Source organism: Rhipicephalus microplus, chromosome 10, assembly GCF_043290135.1.
Source record: "Rhipicephalus microplus isolate Deutch F79 chromosome 10, USDA_Rmic, whole genome shotgun sequence".
Lineage (NCBI taxonomy): Eukaryota > Metazoa > Arthropoda > Arachnida > Ixodida > Ixodidae > Rhipicephalus > Rhipicephalus microplus.
In genome coordinates this window covers 11,870,601-11,891,795 of record NC_134709.1, presented here as the reverse complement: position 1 = coordinate 11,891,795, position 21,195 = coordinate 11,870,601, and the positions used below count along the sequence as shown (strand labels likewise).

The 21,195-nt window shown below is 40.7% G+C and overlaps 1 protein-coding gene across 6 annotated transcripts in view; it reads left to right on the top strand.

Annotated features, from left to right (window-relative positions):
• bt (projectin protein bent) overlaps window positions 1–21,195 on the top strand; it is a 201,363-nt gene that overhangs the window by 136,378 nt on the left and 43,790 nt on the right. For all 6 annotated transcript variants that reach the window (XM_075875040.1, XM_075875041.1, XM_075875038.1 and 3 more), the window contains 16 exons: window positions 1,009–1,185; window positions 1,540–1,662; window positions 2,617–2,916; window positions 4,726–5,007; window positions 6,052–6,242; window positions 6,969–7,083; window positions 8,393–8,528; window positions 9,378–9,544; window positions 12,861–13,142; window positions 13,794–14,090; window positions 15,246–15,545; window positions 16,150–16,428; window positions 16,658–16,957; window positions 17,573–17,875; window positions 18,364–18,642; window positions 19,131–19,236. In XM_075875040.1, the coding sequence (XP_075731155.1) occupies window positions 1,009–1,185; window positions 1,540–1,662; window positions 2,617–2,916; window positions 4,726–5,007; window positions 6,052–6,242; window positions 6,969–7,083; window positions 8,393–8,528; window positions 9,378–9,544; window positions 12,861–13,142; window positions 13,794–14,090; window positions 15,246–15,545; window positions 16,150–16,428; window positions 16,658–16,957; window positions 17,573–17,875; window positions 18,364–18,642; window positions 19,131–19,236 (3,637 nt within the window). The remainder of the gene's footprint in view (window positions 1–1,008; window positions 1,186–1,539; window positions 1,663–2,616; window positions 2,917–4,725; window positions 5,008–6,051; window positions 6,243–6,968; window positions 7,084–8,392; window positions 8,529–9,377; window positions 9,545–12,860; window positions 13,143–13,793; window positions 14,091–15,245; window positions 15,546–16,149; window positions 16,429–16,657; window positions 16,958–17,572; window positions 17,876–18,363; window positions 18,643–19,130; window positions 19,237–21,195) is intronic.

The window sequence follows — 21,195 nt, the reverse complement described above, 5'->3', positions numbered from 1 at the left end:
ACAATTCATGAATTTAAACAGTCAATAATGAACATGTTTCTTGCTTTGGAATTGGATGTGTTGTGTAAATGTTAATATCTTTGGTTACTGCATTAGCATTGGTACTAAGTGTTACTGTAAATAAGCATTACTGGCCACTGCATTGTTATGTTCTTGTTGCTTAGTGATTATGTTCTTGCTGTTACGATATTATTACTGTCATTGTGTTCTTACTGTAATTAGCGATCATGTTCTTATTGTACTAGTGATTATGTTCATGTTGACTTATTGTGTTCTAGTGAAATTGCAACTTTCTAATCCGCTGTCTCTGCTGCCCCAGCGAGGTAGGGCCTAGTCAGGGGGTTTAAGTCCTCCTTTTGCCTTATCTCGCGGGCAAACCCTGTATGTGTTATGCCCAAATAAAAAAAAAAAGATATGAAGTTTAAGAATTTTATGTTTTCAAACTTCATGTGTTTCGGCACCCCTGTACATTTAATTTCTGGTCCCTCATTTCTAGCATCTATGATGAAAAGTGGAAGCAAGGGCTCTTCTCTCCTAGCACTGGAACTAGAGTTGGCAATCTTTGATATCACAAGGCCGCCTCCTCAAACTCGTTTTTTACATATAAGCATGTGATGGGATGCACAACTCATTGGTGTTGCACGTGCGCTGTTATTATTTATTGGTTCTTCAGGCACTCATTTCGAGGTGGTTAATCGAATCAGTGGATGTTCATCTAGAGTGGTGTGTGGTGAAGTGGAGCGGGGGCAGCATTTTCGCCACTGCCCACCATGGGGAAGAACTCTTGTATATGCACATCACATAACTATGGAGAAATCCGCTAAAATTAAATCCTAGCGATGCTCCTGCAGGTGGCACGTAGATTAAGGTTTTACAGAAACCAGCCTAATAATTAAGTTTCTATTAAGGTAATTTAAAGAAAGACAGCATAAAAAGACGAGTTTTAGCCACCCCTTATGACTGTTTGAATCGCGACATCGCTAAGGACATGCTGTGTGTCTACTGCAGATGTCCCAGGAAATCCCGAAGGTCCTCTGGAGGTCTCTGATGTCCACAAGGAGGGTTGCAAGCTGAAGTGGAAACGACCGAAGGACACCGGAGGCATGCCACTTGATGGTTACCTTGTGGAAAAAATGGACCCTGAAACTGGTGTCTGGGTTCCTGTGGGCAAGACAAAGGAGCCTGGTAAGCCAAGATAACTCCATTTGTTAATACTTGGTCTTAATTGCGAGTTTATCATATTCTAATCTTGGCACTGTTATAAGTTCCACAGCTTTGCCAAGTTATACCATAGACATGGATCAGCATGCAAATGAAACAAACACTAAGTTATTCTTACTTCGTTCTCACTTACTTACCTTTGTGGATCCTGGAAGAGCTGAATATAGTGGTATCTACAAAAGAAAGCATAGCACAGAATACCTTTTCCGTTCTGTTGTCAACTTCAATTTAAGAGCTTGACCCATCGGTATTGGCCCAGCGCTCTTGGATGTTTTGTAATGTATTGTGCAATGATGGCGGCACTGCACTTTTATACAGGAATGGATGTAACTGGCCTGACTCCAGGAAAAGAATACAAGTTCAGGGTTAAGGCCTTGAACAAGGAAGGAGAGAGTGAGCCTCTCGAGATGGACGGAACCATTGTTGCCAAGAATCCATTTGGTAAGTAAACGGGTCAATTGTGCATTAACATCACAATTGCGATGATTTATTGTGCCCCCTTCTCTTTACATGGAAACTGGGAAAGCTACACCTGTTCTCAACACTGTTTTGTTGATATTTTCCAAGCATTAAACCTTGAATAAGTTTTGGTTCTTGAAGGAATTGTGCTTTAATGAGGAACATGATCGGTCTAATGACTAAGGTGCACCATACCGATGTTAATGCATTAACGTTAAAAAGCTCGTTTCGCAGAATTTCCGGCACCTGCATCATTGGTTGTCAGCAAAAAATTATCATTTCTTTTGTGTGACCGAAAAATCGAGAAAGATGCAAAAAAAATTTTTTCGGGTTCAAGTGAGCATCAAACCCAGGTCGTTTGTGCGGCAAGCAGGCGTACTGCTACATAGCTGTGCGTCTGCTTTAAAATGCAGTGAAAATAACATTCACGCTTTACAAAAACGCGCATTCTGTATGCAGGCTTGCAATACAACATTTAATATCGCAGTAATACTACCGTAAGTGGTACAAGCGTACATTGTCGTTGGGCATCAGAAAATATGATTATAATTACTACTTAGTGGTTTAAAGCTAGTTACCCATTACAAAAGACATGCTAGTGCGCTTATTCCCTTAAAACCAAGAGGTGGGTGCATAGCGAGTTTGAAAATATAACTGCTTATTGCACATAATTGCTTGTCGTTTAAATCATGCTATCCGTTAAACATAATGCTGCCATGTGCAAAAGCTTCACCGACACAAGCCACTTTTCACCTTATGAATTATACTATAGTGATGCATAATTTAAGCTTTTCAGGTAACATCGTACAATAAAAGGCATGCAATAAAAGGTTGAAGTACGCACTAGGCACAGGATATATCTATCGTGTTCGACTGTCGAAGGTGAAACTTGAGGGACCCCAAGTTCTCACACTTGCGTTTGCTCTGATTCACTAGATGAGCCTGGCAAGCCGGGCAATGTCGAAGCAACCGACTGGGACAAGGACCACGTGGACCTCAAGTGGACTCCGCCCGAGAACGACGGTGGCGCTCCAGTGGAGAAGTACATCATTGAAAAGAAAGACAAGTGGGGCAACTGGGAGAAGGCCGCCGAAGTGCCTGCCAGCCAGACGAAGGCCACGGTGGGAGACCTGGCAGCCAACCAGCCGTACGAGTTCCGTGTCATAGCCGTCAACAAGGCAGGACCGGGCGAGCCCAGTGATGCCACACTGCCCATAATTACGAAGCCTCGCAAGCGTGAGTTCATTTGTCACATGTTTCCAGACATTTCGTGATCACATCTGGTGTTGAGAAAAAAAAAAAAATACCACTGCCACACATCGCGTGCAATCGCAGTGAGTGTGATTAGGTGTTGAGGCCATTTTACGCAATGAGATCAGAACACAGCTTTTTTTGGTGTCACAGTTGTCTGCCAGTGTCCATAACTGCTATGACGTGAAATAATAAGAAAAATGAAGTGAGAGAAAATATTCGGTATGGAACAAGTTCAAACCTAGGACTAGTATTCTATCACAGCCGCTGCTTGTAACTCTTTCGCAAAAAGACCCCATGCAGCTTTCATGTCAGAAAGGATCGATGTTGACATATTTAACTGTGCCTGGTAGAAGAGTAAAATAGCAACCAGGCATCACACGATGCGAATTGCGTCACTAGTGTGTCGTTGAACGCTTTGAATTTATTACAAAAGGCTCAGCCAGACTTCTTCGTCATCAGCCACGGCATCAATAAAGTGCACGTAATGCCTTACAGGTGTGTCACATGTGCAGTACTCCTCCCAGAATGACAATTAATGGCACATTGGATGTTCCTATGCTTCACAAAAATTATGATTTATAGTGTAGACAGTACCTTGTAAGTGTACTTGTATTAGTAGCCTGAACAGAGTTTACAAGTGTCTCTAGAAAATCCACTCTTCCAGCTTTCACTGTGACTATACTGCACTTTCCTAGCAGGCGTGGTGTCTTTTTCAAATTCCTCCATGTTGTTTTGGTGAGGTAATGTGGTAGTAAGGTCACAGTTTCACATGCGATTTCTGTCTGCCAGGTATAGGAAGCAAACTCAAAAGTTTCATCGACGGATAATAATAGCAAGCAAAAATCGCACTGCATTGACGACAAACACTGACATCAATTGTGAATGCTATTTTGTACACCCGTATAGACTAGGAACATAAATAAGACTGCAAGGACATTTAAAATGAGTTTCATTTAATGTGAATGACATTACGTAAGTGTTTGTGCTTCCACGAGAAACATGATTGGTCTAATGACTAAGGTGCCCCACACTGAAAATTAATATGCACTCAAACCTCATTATAACGAACATGGATATAACAAAATATCTGTTATAACGAAGTAAATAAGAGATACCCTTGCATTGAATACTACAATAACGTTTATAGCAAATCATTGGATATAACGAACTTAATTTCTTGCAAAATGCAACTTTGTTATAATGAGGTTCGAGTGTATATGTGATGTGTGACAGGGGTAACAATCACGACTTTTTGTTTGGCAAGTCTGCTCAATCTCTCCATCGATCTCTCCAACACTCTAACTGGACCTGCCCCCATTGCACACTAGCTTCATGTAATATTCAAAATGTGTTACTGCTTAGTCAGGGCCATTTAAAGATGACCCAAGGTAAAAGGAATGTCTGCTTGACAAGCCCTTCCCACCTTAAGATTTGTTTGTGCAGCAACTGTTAAAATTCATAAGAGCATAGTACTGTTCAAATTTATAAAATTTCACTTATGCACGCAAAAATTTTTATAAAGATATAGATGGCATGTTGGCATCTATCTTCATGCTTTTCGGCTGCTTCCATTGTGAGGCTACATCACAGAATTAAAGCTTCAATAGTACAAGTGTGGAGGCTTTCTCAGTAGTCATTAATGTTGGTTGGTAGACATGGAGCATGATGAATTGGCACTTTTAACAGGAAATCTTAAACTAACTCGACATTAAATAAAATCCTGCAGTTGCACCTTACTCAGTCCAGTAGTGGTGACAGTCTGTTTTTTTTTGTCTTGATTTGCTGTTGCAGTGGCGCCCAAGATTGATCGTACCAACTTGGACAAGGTGCGCATCAAGGCTGGCCAGAACTTCAACTTTGACGTCAACGTCATTGGTGAGCCGCCACCAGAGGTCACCTGGACCCTGAAGGGCAAGAAGGTGCTCCCTTCGGACCACGTGAAGCTGACCAACGTTCCTTACAACACCAAGCTCAATGTGCGGCATGCGCAGCGCGCCGACAGTGGCACTTACACCATCACAGCTGTCAACGAGCACGGCAAGGATGTTGCTGATGTCGAAGTCATTGTCCTTGGTGAGTCAGTGTTTCAGGAGATGTTTCAGGAAATCGATTATATTGCCACATGCACTTATTTCATTTATTTCAATGCAATTGTGCCCTACCCACAACTTACTACCACCGCTCATCGCAGGCTGTGCCACAATGTTCGGAAATCGCGACCGTGTCAGACTGGTTCTGTTGAGATTACGCATAGAACACGAGTACCCAGGTTTATTCTAGACCTAGCACGAGCACCAGTGGTAACATTTGAAGGTTCTATTCGGCATCTATAAAAGTTAACGCTTTTCACAGACAAGCTGATTAGTCGATGCCTGACGTCAGTGCTCTGCTGTTATCAATGTACAGCGATTGTTGCTTGTACTTTTAGTATTTTTTTTACCAGACACAAGTTTGCCCAACAAAGTGTTTCATCTTTACCGACTGAATCCTGCTTTCTTCACTGTTACAATCATGTGACAGTGTATATAGTTTCTGAACGTTTACATGCCAAAACCACAATACTATTTTGAGGTTTACTGTAGTAAAGGGCTCTGGAATACATGGGGTTTTCACATAGTACATGGGCCTTTAGCAGTTCACCTCCATCGAAAAGCAACCGTCATGGCTGCGATCAATACCACTCCTGTGGGGTCAGCAGCGGACCACCGTAACCATGGCACCACCATGGCAGATGAAACTGATTATCAGTACAAAGCTTAGGAAAATGCATACTTGTATATTAGTAGTATTGTATATTGCATACTAGTAGACTGCCATATCAAAAAAAAATTACAGCTGCCTGTTGAAGCAACATTTCATCAACAAGGGCTTTTCTAAGTTCACTTCAAAATGTTATACTCCGTTAGCGATTTACGCACTTCGAAATGTGACATTTTGTTGGTGATCATCATGCTACACCTAGTGTAATAGAATCTAAGTAATCCCCCTTTTTTTTGTTTCTTCTTGTAAATGATAGTGGCGTATTCAAAGTGCTTTTCTTCTTTTTAGACTGAAAATGTCAGAACTGTGTTCACCAGTTTCTGTCACGAACATGAGGAATGGCCGCATTTTGTGCAGACAAACCAACACCTCCTGGAGGACCTCTTAAGATTGAAGACGTCCATGCGGAGGGTTGCACACTCAAATGGAATCCTCCTGTGGACGACGGTGGCATGCCTGTTGATCACTATGTTGTTGAGAAGCTCGATCCCAATACAGGATTGTGGGTCCCAGCTGGTGACACCATTGGGCCTGAGACTCAGATGAAGGTTGGTTGCTTGCTGGCCATCTGCAGTTCAAGGAAGGCGCCTTTAAACTTGAAAGTGTGGTGTTTAATTTCACCAATATGGATCACAAAGCTTCTAAAATTTTAGGCATAATACTGAAAATATTAATCATTAACATAATATCGTAAGGCTTACAGACATAGTAGCTTCTGAGGTACACGCTATGGATGGGAAATCAGTTTATGTATCAATGTCGTTGAAAAGAAAAATAACAGAAGAGCAGAATTTTCGCAGGACAGCTCTAATATATATGTTGCTTTAGCATTTATGAATAACCGCTGCACCATGCTTAGAAATTTAAAGCTGCGTGCTTTCCAAAAAAATGTTTTTTTTTCATTCTAAAGAATTTTCTCTTAGGTAGATTTTAGTAAGGTTTCTGTGATCTAAAAGTGACAAACAGAGGGCTTAATCAGGTTTAATTGTGTAGCCACAGCAGTACTCAATAACTGCAGCAAGGAAAAGCAATTGCTTATGCAGATAGGTAGCCACACTGAGCAGAGGTGCTCAGCTAACTGTTTGTAATTTGCTCTATAACGTGTTCACTAAATTAAAAAGTGCTGCTAAGCTTCTAAGCTGCGTGTCATTATGTGCATAATATCTAGCGTACTTCTCTTAAAGAATTGAATTGCGGCCTCACAACGGCTGCATAATTTTAGCTTGTTAGTAGCATAGCGGGTTTCTTATATCTCTTCATTACATGCCATGCAGGTAAAGGGATTGCAGCCAGGCAAGACCTACAAGTTCAGAGTCAAGGCTGCCAACCGCCAAGGAGAGTCTGAACCCCTCGAGGCTGACAAATCCATCGTTGCCAAAAATCCATTTGGTAATCTTCTTATGAATAATAAACGCCATCTTTGTGTTTTGTTTCTACCCTCTGTTTTGACATTAGTCAAGTGCTCCTTTCAATTACTTTCAGGCAGTTGCCAATCGGTCATTTAGAAATGGGCATACATGCTCTGCTGCTGACATCGCATGCACACCTGCAACATCACTTCTCTTACAGAATGTGCCACACACCAATTGGTTTCAAAGTGATGTCAGATGTTTCTAGCCTTCTTTCAAATTATTTGCCATGGATAGTATTGATATTTCATTCTGAATCCTTTTATCACATCACACTATTTTAGTTTAGTCTGTTAGGATAGCCACTTTTTGTTACTTCCTTCAGCCTCATTAAACAGCCTGCTCGCATTTTCCTCAAGCTATTACAGTTTTTTTTATATAATTGTCCCTATTTTTACTGTACAGAAAGGTAAATGAACCCCAGACCAAAAGCTACAAAACTGTAGCTTGAGTGTGCCTGACACCCAACAGAAATACATTCATCTGACATATGTGGCACAAGAAACTAAATGCAGTCAGCAAGCGAAAATTGAAATAATTGCACATAAAGATGTAACTTACAAGAAATAAAAGAATAGAAACGTGCAAGTTGTAACAAAAAAAAGAAGTACACACAGAAATAAAAGTAAGAGACCTCCACACTGTAGTACCTTACAAAATATTTTTTATGCTCTCCATGGGTTAGGGTGGATAGGCGACTATCGTTTCTTTTTTTTTTTTCATATTTGTTTGAAATCATTGACAGGAGGAATGAGAGAGTTCAATTTCTACGGCCAATTCTTCTACGAGGAACAGTTCATTTATTGACATCCCTAGTACAAACAGTTTGTCGTTTAAGGTTAAACTAGCTAATGAAATTAAGGACTTCATTGCGAGAAGTGGTGAGGACCTAAAGCAATGCTATAGCCGATGTTCAAAAGTACTGGTACCACGGATAATAATATATTAAAGAAAAAAAAACTTTCCAGTGTGTGCCCCATAACCGAAGCCAGCAATATTCTTCACGGTCTTTTTTTGCAGTACAAGTATTTTTGTAGGCTGGCTTTATGACTACTTACCACTAAGCTGCATCATTACTGTTGTCATATTTTTATTATTGCCTTCCGAGTGAATTTCACAGCATTTGTCCAAGCCATTGAATTGTTTGAAAACAATTTAATCTTGAAATTATCTTTTGATATTGGCAAGCAGTATAATCATCAGCACACTTCGCTTTGAGCCACTCGTTACTCTCTGCTCACAGCTGCCAAAACAAAACAATTTCTTTATTTTTTTTTCTCTTTCTCAAGATGAACCTGGCAGTCCCGGCAAGCCAGAGATTGAGGATTACGACAAGGACTTTGTGAAGCTCAAGTGGACACCACCTGAAAATGACGGAGGATCACCTATCACAGGCTACGTCATTGAGAAGAAGGACAAATACAAGTGAGATTTATCATATGTATTTTTTGTGGAGTGTGCTTTGCCTGTATCGCTCATATTGACATATTGGGAATGTTGTAGGCCTTCTTCTGTCTATGCCTTGAAGGAAATCTAGCGAAGAAATCGAATCAAACAGAAGAACTCATCTTACTTAGAGTCTTATCAAAATGTAATTTCTATAATTTCTCCAGTCTCAGCTGGAGCAAAGGCTCAAACAGTCCAGCTTTTATTAACTCCTGCCATCAAAATCTCATGCCCCACTTTTGTTCCTTGATACATCACCTTTTTTCGCAGCTTAATGAAGCCAACAAATAATTAAGTGAAGGCAATAAGATATATAGTTTTTATTTGTAGTGTAGTATTTGTGACATAAATGCAAACAAATTAAACCGGATGAAAAAACACCTCGCTATTGGTGGGACCCATATCTACAACCTTCTAATTACCGATCCGATGCTCTACTAATCGAGCTACTTTGGTGAGCATTTCTTCATAAGTTTTGTTGGGTATTTATGCCCGATGTGCTGCGTAACAATATCCGGCAAAAAATGCAAGTGTGTTCCACCCTCACTGCCTTGGTTATGAATTGTGGTGGCTAACATTCCCTAGACTGAGTGTACAGAAAAGCCCAATATCAGGTTCAACAAATTTGTGAAGGGTTGTGAATTGACTAGTATGCGTGCATAACTTTAGGCATTGCAAATTGTTAAAGAAGCAAACACTTGCATTTTGATGGGTTTGAAATTTTAATTTGCAAACAGCAAGTCTCGTGGAGTTCATTATTCGAGTAAAAATTAGGACGAGTTTTGCAGTGACTGCCTTCAAAAGAATTGTATTTCATCTTTCTTACAGTCCTGATTGGACACCAGTCATGGAAGTTCCAGCAGATGAGACTAAGGCTAAGGTTGGTGATCTCATCGAAGGTACTCCGTACGAGTTCCGTGTCAGGGCAGTCAATAAGGGCGGTCCAGGAGTTCCCAGCGAGTCCACTGGACAACATGTTGCCCGCCCTAAAAACAGTGAGTTTTCGCTTGACTCAAAGAGAAGCAATGACGATTGGAAATCTGGTCACGTTATACCTATTTATAAATCTGGTGATCCCTCAAGTCCAAAAAACTACCGCCCGATTTCACTCACATCAGTTTGTTGTAAACTCCTCGAACATATAATATACTCCCACATAATGAGACATCTTAATACTAATAAAGTGTTATTCGAAAATCAACATGGGTTCAGGTACAAGCGGTCTTGCCAGACACAGTTATTTGAATTATCTACGGATTTACATGACTCTTTGCACAAATTGGTTTACACAGATGCTGTATTTATCGACTTTTCTAAAGCCTTCGACCGTGTTCCCCACATACGGCTCCTCCAAAAAATAAACTGCCTAAAGTTAGACATAAAAACTACCCGCTGGATTCAGGAATTTCTATCTGGTCGCTCTCAAAAAGTAAATATAAATAATAATCTCTCCAGTTCCTGTGTCGTTAGGTCAGGAGTACCTCAGGGATCAGTTTTAGGGCCTTTATTATTCCTGATATATATTAATGACATTGCGAACAATATAACTTCAACAATTCGACTGTTTGCCGATGACTGTATAATTTATAGACAGATCACATGCACTGATGACGTAGCTATTTTGCAAAGCGATCTAAATACCCTGGCTAAATGGTGCCACACGTGGAAAATGGAAATTAATACAGATAAAACAAAGGTCATGTCATTTTCTTCGAATCCAAATACTCTATTAAATCGATACATGTTATGCAGTTTGGATATTAAACGAACCTTTTCTTTCAAGTATCTTGGCGTGATATTTACTCCTGATTTAAACTGGGCCATGCATATTGAACACGTAACAAACAAGGCACTAAAGAAACTTGGCTTCCTTAAGCGCCGTTTACATCTCGCAAACCACGAAACTAGACTTCGCGCTTACACTTCCCTCATCCGTGCAACCCTCGATTATGCTTCAATTATTTGGAACCCTCACACAGCTATACTGTCCGACTGTATTGAATCCATTCAAAACAAGGCTGCCCGCTTCATTTTGCACTCGTACTCGCCATACCAAAGTGTCTCAGCATTAAAACAGATTCTTAATCTTCCAGAACTTAACACTCGTCGTAAATTCTTCCGCTTGACCTTTTTTCACTCTCTGTATCATGGTATTACACCTTTTTCATGTGCTCATATTTTTCCTGCCCATTATGTGTCCAATCGCACTGACCATGCTCGTAAAGTGTCGTCCATATTTGCAAGGACCAAAAAGTACCAAAATTCCCCTTTTGTGTTATCTGTAACCGAGTGGAACGAGCTTCCCAGCGAGATTGCGATGATAAATGATCCGTCTGCATTCCAATCAGTGCTGCGTACATTTCTTGATATGTAATATGTCTACTGCTACTATATCTTACCCTGTTGTTATATCTCGTGTATTAGTGAAACGATGAAGAACTAGTGCCATGCAGATTCCTGGAATTGAAATGTACTGGAGATGTGAAATGAGCCATGTGTTACATCCTTGTCGTAAAATGTACCTTTTACCTAGTTATGTCTGATCGCTGTGTGTGTTCCTTTTATATGAATTGATGTATACCTTGTTTTTAACAGTATCCCCCCCTATGTAATGCCTCTCGAGGCCTTTAGGGTATTTAAATAAATAAATAAATAAATAAATGTACAATGCGTGATAAATCTTTTCACTGACAATTGTTCGTAAATGTCTTCAGTACAACGTCTTGTAAACAAGGAATACATATTGGTAGGCTTGTGGAAATATTTGAATGCTTCAAGTATTCGAATGAATATTACTCTATTTGAATTCACTTCGATTCAAACTTAAATTGTTGAAAATTTTGAAATGAAAAAAAGCATTGTAATTTGCACGTAACTTTTTGTAAAAGTGTTTTTATTGCAGTGAAGAATTGCCAAGCCGTGAAAGCAGCTACTTAAATGTATAATAATTTGCATGTAACTGCTTGTAAAAGTGGTTTCACTGTTATGAAGAAATGCGAAGTCATGAAAACATCTGTCAAGGGGAAACCCGCATTGCCACAAAGCCCCAACATATTACCGTCACACCGATTCAATACTTCTTAAGTTTAAAAGCTTGTTATACCGGCTTATATGCTCAAAGTATAGTAAATTTTAAAATGTAACAAATAGTGGTGATGTAGGTAGTGGTGTTTCAATAGGCAGGATTAGCCTGGCCTAAATGGCCGGCAATAGTGCGGTTTGTCACCAAATGTCACACATTGTACAGGTTATCTTTTGCATTCTATTGAAAGTCAAATTCAGCTACTCTTTTCAAAGTTGCTTCCACTTCCAGTGAAACAAAAAGAATGTCATTTGCACAGGTTTGCACAAAAAATATTGTGCATGTTAGTTGCATCATGGCAAATATGCCCATTTTTTTCATAACGTGATATATCCTATTCGAATTCACATCAAACTCAAAATACACCATTTGCACAAGCCTACATATTGGTTTTTCAATTTCAAATATCATCTTCATTGTTTGGTGACCACAATTTTTTGCATTCCAGACATTTGTATATATGAATTAACTAACAACATTTACTTAAATGTTGTGCAAGTTTGAAGCAATGTCATTCGTTCTTACATTTTGACCGCCTGAGATGCTCTTTTCTAAGCTTAGAAAGCCTTAAAAGAGCATTCACTTATTCATGTTCATGAGCCGCAGCTTACAGCTGCAAGTGAAAGTGAAAGCATGTTGTTTTTCACCTGAAATAAATTGATTAAATGCTAGTGGCCCTCAATTTCACAAAAATGCCTACGACCATGCTCTAACGATATTGTTTTCAGTCCTTCAGTTGAATACGAATGAATTCATTTTCTAGTTGTCGAAATGGCATTGCAACAACGACTAGTTAAGACATCAACAAGATTAGCATAAAGTTGCCAAAACTGTCGTAGAGCCACCCATCACAGAACCCTATTTAGACGGAACATACCATTGATATAGATGATGAGTGCTGACACCTTCTGTTGTAGCTGTATGTTGTAGCCATATGTTGTAGCCATATGTTGTAGCCATATGTTGTAGCCATATTTTGTAGGGGTATGCTGTAGCAGTGTGTTGTATTCGTATTGTTGTTGCCATATTGTTGTAGCCATATTGTTGTAGCTATATTGTTGTAGCCGTATTGGTGTATTATAGCGGTATATTGTAGCCATATTATTGTGGCTGTGTTATCGTAGCCCTATTGTTGTAGCAGTATGTTGTAGCCGTATTGTTTCAGCCGTACTTGTTGTAGCTGTGTATCACAATTGTGTGGTGTTGTGTCTTGTTTTATTTCTTTACAGTGGCTCCAAGGATCGATCGCACTGCTCTGCATGACATCCGTATCAAGGTTGGAAAGAGCTTCGAGTTCGAAGTGCCCGTTCTTGGTGAGCCGCCACCAAACAAGAAGTGGGCCCTGGAGGGCAAGAGCATAGAGGACGACAAGCGCTGGACCATCTCGCATGAACCTTACAAGACCAAGCTGGCTGTGCGCAATGCCGAACGTGGTGACAGTGGCACCCTCACCCTGACGGCAACCAATCCCAATGGCACAGACACCGCTAAAGTCAATGTCCTTGTTATGGGTGAGCACCATGTTCACTGCATGACCCCTCCCATGTTAATGCACTGCACGAAGTACCAGTTGTATGTGTTCATTTTGCAGTGTTTCAGAGCAAACAGTAGACTGCTACTGTTTCAGCCAGTGTTTATTTTGCTTTGATGCAGCAATGCTATAATCCAGTTGTGCACAAGCGTTTCAAGCAAATGTGTTTGATATACAGTAGTATTTGAGCATATAATATCAAGCGCACATTCAGAAATATAGTCGAACATTTTACTTTGTACAGTTAGTTTGTTAGTATCATTACACAGTTGAAGTACGTAAAAGTAAGATGTCTTAAATAAATTACACAGTTGTTGTTATGCATGAACACATCACAGAATAAAAACTTGATCGCGGTAACTGAAAGGAGCTGCACTTTTAGATATGCATTGTAATATTTCGTTTCAGTCGTTGCACTTTATTTGCATTTTTTCTCTGGCATTGTCAATCTCTTAATATGCACACTTTCACATGCTTATGCACTTATTTTTTTTGTTAATTATACGCTAGACAGTAAACGTACCATCTCATTAATACTACAGTTTAATGCACTAGATGAGTAAACCTGTGCTAATACAAACACTGCAAACAACATCTAGCATGTTTTGATATGGAAACCTATTTCTTGCAGATGTGCCTCAGGCACCGCAGTTGATCAAGATCGACAAGATCACAAAGGACAACTGCGAAGTATCATGGAAGCCTCCAAAGGATGACGGTGGTTGCGACATCTTGCATTATGTTGTGGAGAAGAAGGATCTGGACTCTGGCATCTGGACCCCTGTTGCCGAAACCATGGGCACCACAGTGAAGGCTGAACGCCTGGCCAACCAGCATCAGTATCACTTCCGGGTGAAGGCGGTGAACAAGGAGGGCGATTCCCCGTACGCAACCACAAAGGATGCCATCACTGCGAAGAATCCGTTCGGTAAGCAAACAAGAGCTTCACTGTGCTGTTTAGAAAATTGATCACACTATTCTCAAAGCTTACAGCTAAGTTCAACAGAACTTGGTAAGGCTAATGTTAGGCACCGTTTTTAGCAGCAAAGAGTTTGCATGCTTGAGCTGTGCTTTGTTCTGCCTTTTTTAACACAGTATGGCTGTGAGCTCAATTGCACGTGTGCACAGCTTTCCCATTGTTGCATAGTAATGTATCCCTAACATCCAAGAATTCCAAACGATAAATGCCAACAGCCATGCCACATGCTGAGGACAGCATGGTGTTACTTTAAAAATGAGGATAAGAATTTGTATTATGAAAAGCAACTTTATATGTACGGTACTCCAAGTTTAACAATGCAACATCGAGGAAAGAAAGATACAGAATCAGTTACACATGTGTTTATTCACCTTTTAAAGAAGTAGCTCGTACACTGGCAAAAAAATGAGCATTTATTTTTGAGCATGAGCACTAGCTTGCTTGTTCTCGAAAACTTGCCTGCTGTAATGCAGATTGAGGAAAACAATGAACATCCACCAATCCAATACAATTTTTTTTTTTAGTTCAGAGAAAGGCATAGAGGTTAACTAGATGTTGTTCAATTTGCTACCCTACAACTGGGCTGAGGAGATTAAAACAAGGACGATGCAGAACTATAGATAATTCAAAGTCATGGTGCAGCATATCTGCTATCTTGCACTCCAGTTAATCGCCTTCATGTTCAGCTCATGCAAAGTATGCATTGTTTGCCAGCATATGATACTTTATTTTTACTTTGTTCATTCAAAGAAAAATTTTCTTTCTTGGGTCAGTAGCTATGTTAGGCTTTAAGATTTTTAAGTACAGTGCTTAAAGATTGAAACGTTTCAAGTTACGAGTAAGGAGAACACATATTTTTGTTGCAGTCTTCTGTGCATGTCTCATCACTGTAGAGCTAGCTTGTACACTTCAGGGAGGCCCAGGATTGCCTTCAGCAGCCAGATTTGTGATGGCCTGACACGGTTATCTCGAGCAAGGGTTCATACTAGTTTCTATACTAGGAAGTTTTGATGTTGCGCTTCAATCTGCGAGTGCTTTAAAATCTCAATCTCCAATTTACTTACAGTTCTATGACTAATAAAAATGTTGATCGCACTGCTTCAGACCAACCCAACAAACCAGCACCTCCGGAGGTCACCGACTGGGACGCCGACCATGTAGACCTTGAGTGGCGTGCTCCACGTGATGGTGGTGCTCCGATCACGGGGTACGTTGTTGAAAAACGCAACAAGGGCAGCCCGCTGTGGGAAGAGGCCGCTCGCGTCCCTGGCGATGCCACCAAGGCCACTGTGCCTCACTTGAAGGAAGGCGAGGAGTACGAGTTCCGAATCATCGCCCTCAACAAGGCCGGACCCAGCGAGCCGAGCGATCCATCAAAGTCGGTGGTTGCCAAGCCCCGAAAGTGTAAGTGTGGGTTATTTCGAATTCCAAAGGACCTATGAGATAAGCAGACCTGTGGACTGTACCTATGTAAGCCTAGTGCTGCAGGCTGTAAATAGTCGTATGAAAAGATTGATTGCACTGACCAAATATTTGGTCAGTGCAATATATATGGCTATGACGCCTAATATATAGCGTCATAGCCTATACAACTGTAGCTTATCAGGCAAGCCAGTGCAAATGCATGTTTTCTTTCACTAACGGCAAGACAGCATCAAGAACTATGAAAGGAACATGCAGCACAACGGCACTTATGTTGTGTCTTCCTTTCTTAGTGGTTTTGTATTTTCACTCTGTTCGTAAAGTAAGCACAGCCTACGACATGAAGATCTTGCAGCATACAAAAGTAATAACTGTAGCACCTCGTTTACAACATCTCTAAATTTCAGTAAATTTTAAAATTTAAAAAGTATCTAAGTGGATGTATTATAGTGAGGAAGTCAAGATTCTCTAGCCTGCTCTGTGTGTTTTGGTCTTGGCCAAAAGCCTTTAGCTGTCTGACATTCCAAAATAGTAAACTGCAATGCTTTGAGATATGTTTCAGTTGCTCTGTGCTCTTGATGTCCAGTGGCTCCATCGCTGGACAAGGCTGCCCTGAAGGACATCAAGGTACGGGCTGGACGGCCTATCAATTTCACAGTGCCCATCAAGGGAGAACCTGCGCCTACCGTCCAGTGGCAAATTCATGACAAGCCTGTGCATGACAACCGTGTCGAGGTCACCAATACAGCCAGCCAAACACTGCTGGACATCGCATCCTCCGTGCGTTCTGACTCTGGAAAGTACACGCTGGTGTTGGAGAATGACCATGGCAAGACGTCAGCCTCTGCTAATGTGACCGTTCTTGGTGAGCACAAATTAGTCACTCGCTTTCTTTACTGAGTTGCTGGCTTTGTAGCTTGAAACTTTAAAATGCTTTTATTTACAATTAAATGTCCCGTGTCAGTTATACAAGCACATTTCTTGAGTAGATTTTTGAATAAAGTATGCTTCAGCACAGCCTGTCACGGAGATAAACTGAAAGTATTAATTACTCGGCAAAAAAGGATCAGTACTAATGCCTGCTGTGGTTTCAGATCGCCCATCAGCTCCGCAAGGACCTCTCGGCATTGCCGAAGTGACCAAGAACTCAGCCACCATTACCTGGAAGGCTCCTGCAGACGATGGTGGCACTCCTATCAAGCACTATCTCATTGAGAAGATGGACACGTCTCGTGGCACTTGGGTGGAGGCAGGCACCACACCAAACCTCACTTTCAAGGTTCCTAAACTGGTGCACAAGAAGAGTTACCAGTTCCGCGTGAAGGCTGTCAATGAGATTGGCGAGTCGGAGCCGCTCGAGAAGACCGAGCCCATCATTGCCAAGGATCAGTTTGGTAAGTTGAGGGTGCATCCTGGTTTCCAACTAGACCACTGCAGCATGGTCTTTTTTAGTATGTATTGTGGGGTCTATTGCACTCAAAGAAAGGAAGGCACAATATAAAGCAGTGCAACCATGGAAAAAGGGCTTATATTGCAACTGCTATGCAGTCAGCCAATGACACAATAAATTAGCTTACCGATGTAACATATGGCAGAATCGAGAAAGTTTTACTTGCTGTTTCAGTATATTATGCAAGTAACATTTTTCTCTCCCACTTAGTGTGGTAGGAGTGTGCTTAGGTTGTCCAGCTAATCACAGAACCAGTAAATTAGGCTGGTTTATAAGGTTTAATGTCTCAAGGTGACTCGGGCTACTATGGACACCATAGGGGAGAGCTCCAGATAAAATCGGCTTCCTGGGGTCTTTTAACATGCTCTAACATCGCACGGTGCATGGGCTTCTGGTGTGTCACTTCTATCGAAATATATGCCCGTAGCAAATTACAGTTGTATATTACATCCTATGCTTGAGCAATGCTAATAAAAAGCGGTCTTTAAGGTCAGATGCCAAAGGCAATCAAGTCGGTGAGCTCCAGCGTGCCTTATCGTGGACCCCTACTGCTTTGCAGAGAAATCGAGCCAGCCAGGCCGCCCCAAGGTGACTGATTGGGATAAGGATCACGTCGACCTGGAATGGAAGCCGCCCACTGATGATGGCGGCTGCCCGATCAAGAGCTACATCATCCAAAAGAAGGAGCGTGGTTCTCCCCTGTGGACAAAGGCAAAGGAGGTTCCGGCATCACAGACAAAGGCTACTGTGCCAGATCTCAGAGAAAACCAGGACTATGAGTTCAGGGTGATTGCAGTCAACGCCGGTGGTGAGAGCGAGCCTTCGGAGCCATCAGATCTCATCACATGCAAGCCTAGATTCTGTGAGTAATTGGTTTTCATATTACGCAGCTAGAGTATTCGAAACGGAGTTTTGCAAACTACTAATTTTGTTGCTTTTGGTAAAGTCAAGGACTGACTTGTCTTCCTTGTAAAATGGCAGTATCCAGAACTTTTTCACAACGAGAGTTGATTAGATGATGCCTTTGCGATATCATGCTTTCATGTAAATACTATAGAAACATTGGTGCTGTAGTCCTAAACGAGTTGTATTTCACTAACTGTAGTGTCGAAAGATGAAATCTGTTCAAGACATCTCTGTCCTCCAAGGATAGAAAAAAATGTGGTGTGCCTTTACAAGCAACAGTCTTTTACTACTGTCGCATATCGTACAATCTTCATTCCAACAAGTTGAGACTGCAGCGCACTTATTTGAGAAAAAAGATTTACTGACAGCTAAAACGAGCAGTGATGTACGTAATCAATGTGACTTGCAGCAGCTAAACTGTGCTCTGTTGTCATGGTCTCCCAGTGGCACCCAAGATTGTGAGCCCCATGAAAGAAGTGAAAGTCAAGATCGGCCAGACCCTAAATGTTGAAATCAAGTTCATCGGTGCTCCCCCACCGACCGTCTCGTGGATGGTTGATGGCAAGCCATTGATCTCGGATGACCGGGTCACCATATCCAACTTTGACGACCACACCATAATCAACACCGTTGATACCAAGAGGTCTGACGGTGGGGCGTACACATTACACCTCAAGAATGACAGTGGCGAGGACAGTGGAACTCTGCCAGTTGTCATTCTGGGTAAGTTTATGCTAATCGGGCTTATGTGAAATAATATATTGGATAACAAACTTTAGACAACTCTATGTGACATATCTGACAGGCCAGTGACACTTTTTATTGCAATATCCACAGCCAAAGCAAATATGTTTGAGACTGTGCTTTCACCAGTCTATTATTCTGGTTATGAAATTTTAAAAGAACACTAAGATTAAGATATAACTGAGTTTTCCATCTTGAGCACTGCAGCAAATGATACTACCTAACTTGTGACAGTGCTGGCTCATGTCTTTATTTTATTGTCGTCTTTCATGCAGGTTGACTTGCAGAATATTATATGCCTTTTTTTCTCTCTCCGTTTTCTTGCTGTAAATGTGTCGGTAAATCTGCTATATTATAACTTCATTTACATCAGTTACTATTCTTGGATACATTGTGATGACAGGATGCATGCACCCACATGTAACAAAGGAGGAGACACTGTACTAACCATAAGTTTCTCGTTTCAGATAAACCAAACCCACCTGGAGGTCCCTTGAATGTCGATGAAGTTGACAAGGACCATGTGAAGCTTTCCTGGAGGCCTCCCAAGGACACTGGAGGAAGTGACATCACGTTAGTAGTGTTTGAATTATGTAACAAAGCTTTATATAGATGTGTTCAAGTGGATTATTAATTTTTGTTTATTTATTTATTTAGGAGTTATGTTTTGGAGCTGGATGTAAATCTGCTTGAGTAATGTTGAGCTTGCCAATTATTCGGCAGTCATGCTTCAGAGGCATAAGGAATATTTTTAAATGCACTGGCAGCCTAGAAACCTACAGTGCCCATGATAATTACAGAATATCACTTGGTGCCATGGTCATTGATTCTTGAAATATTTTGTAATGACAATGCAGTACCTTCTTACATAGTACACTCGCGTCATAAAAAGCAGTCGGAATGAGTGAAATACAACACAAGTGCACTTTTTGTTTTTGCTTATCTATATTTACGAGGCTTTTGTAGATAGCGAAATTCAGGTTTAAAGTGAATAGTGATTTGGTTGAATGATTTCTAATCAAATTTGAATAGTACATACCACATATGTAGTGCATATGTGCTTTATATATTGGATAGTTTAGAATAGTATATATTAAAATGTGCATATTTGGTCATCACACTACTAACCTGCACAATATCTCCTTAAAATTGAAACAAGGCATGCGCAAATGTCATTCTTTTTGGTTCAGAGGAAGTGGAAGCCATTTTAAATAGTAGATGTATTTGACCTTCAGTAGAGTGCAAGTGATAAGCGGTGAAATTGTTATGTTTTCAATATTATTATACTTAGAGTATATAAGCTGGCGTAAAAGGCTTTTAAACTTACAAGATGAATCGATGTGAGGGTATGATCAGTTAACCTTGAAATAAGGCTTTGTGACAGTGGGGATTTTTTTTGGATAGGTGCATTTGTGGTCTATCACTCTTTCATGACAGCGAAACCACTTTTGCGGGGTCGATTACATGTGGACTAACATACATTTATTTGTTTGAATGCTTCATAGTTTCCACTGATTTAAATACGAATCGAAGCAAATTTAAATACTGTAATATTTGTTCGAATATTCGAAGTGCTGGAATGTTCGTCGAAGGCTGATATCTACATATTGTCGCGACGTGAAAAGAACAGGATACAGAACGATGGTGCGACCAGGAAAAACAAGGTCTGTATTGACAGAACAAAAAAAGAACAGCCACTTCGACGTCGTCTTCCTCGGAAGAATCATGGTTGCGGTACACGCTCATCACTTCATCGTCCTCTGTCTTCCTGCCCGGCCTTTAGCCGTGACAATATGGTGTAACATATATAAATATATGTAAATACGTAAGGAATGTGCAAATAGTAAAATTTAGGTTGGAAGCGAATAGTGCTTTGGTTGAATGCTTTCAAGTCGAATAGTTTGGTTGAAGTATATCTCATAATGTCAAGACTTCAAAACAGAGGTCTTGCCGCAGAGATTGAGACACCAGAAGCAGGTCGGTTCTTTTAATAAAACGCGCAAAAGAGTTCTTCTTTTTCATCCATTTCCTTGTACTTCATGGCACATGCACAACTGCCATTGTCTTTCTTTTTGACAAGCACATGACAATATTATAAAAGAAAAATGAGCATATCAGTCATGACCCTACTTACCAGCACAATATTAAATATTTTTAACTGAAGTAAGGCATGTGCGAATTTGCTCTTTTCGGTTTTAAGTTGAGACGACTTTGCATAGTAGCAGGGTTTAAATTTCAGTACGATGCAAGTGATAACTGGCAAGATACACTATGTTTTAAAATTTACTATACTTAGGGCATGCAAGTCCGTACAAGCTTTTAAACTTGAAAAATGATTACTTGATGTGAGAGCAGTATGTTCATTTCACTGGGAAGTAGGACTTCTCCGCATTCACGACAAATCGATTTCTTTTGGGTGGGTGTTTTCACAGCATAGCAATTTTATGCTGCAGTGAACTTACTTTTACAGGAGGGTTACATGGGGCTTAATATGTACCTATTCGTCCATTTCGAATACTTCGAAATTTCAAA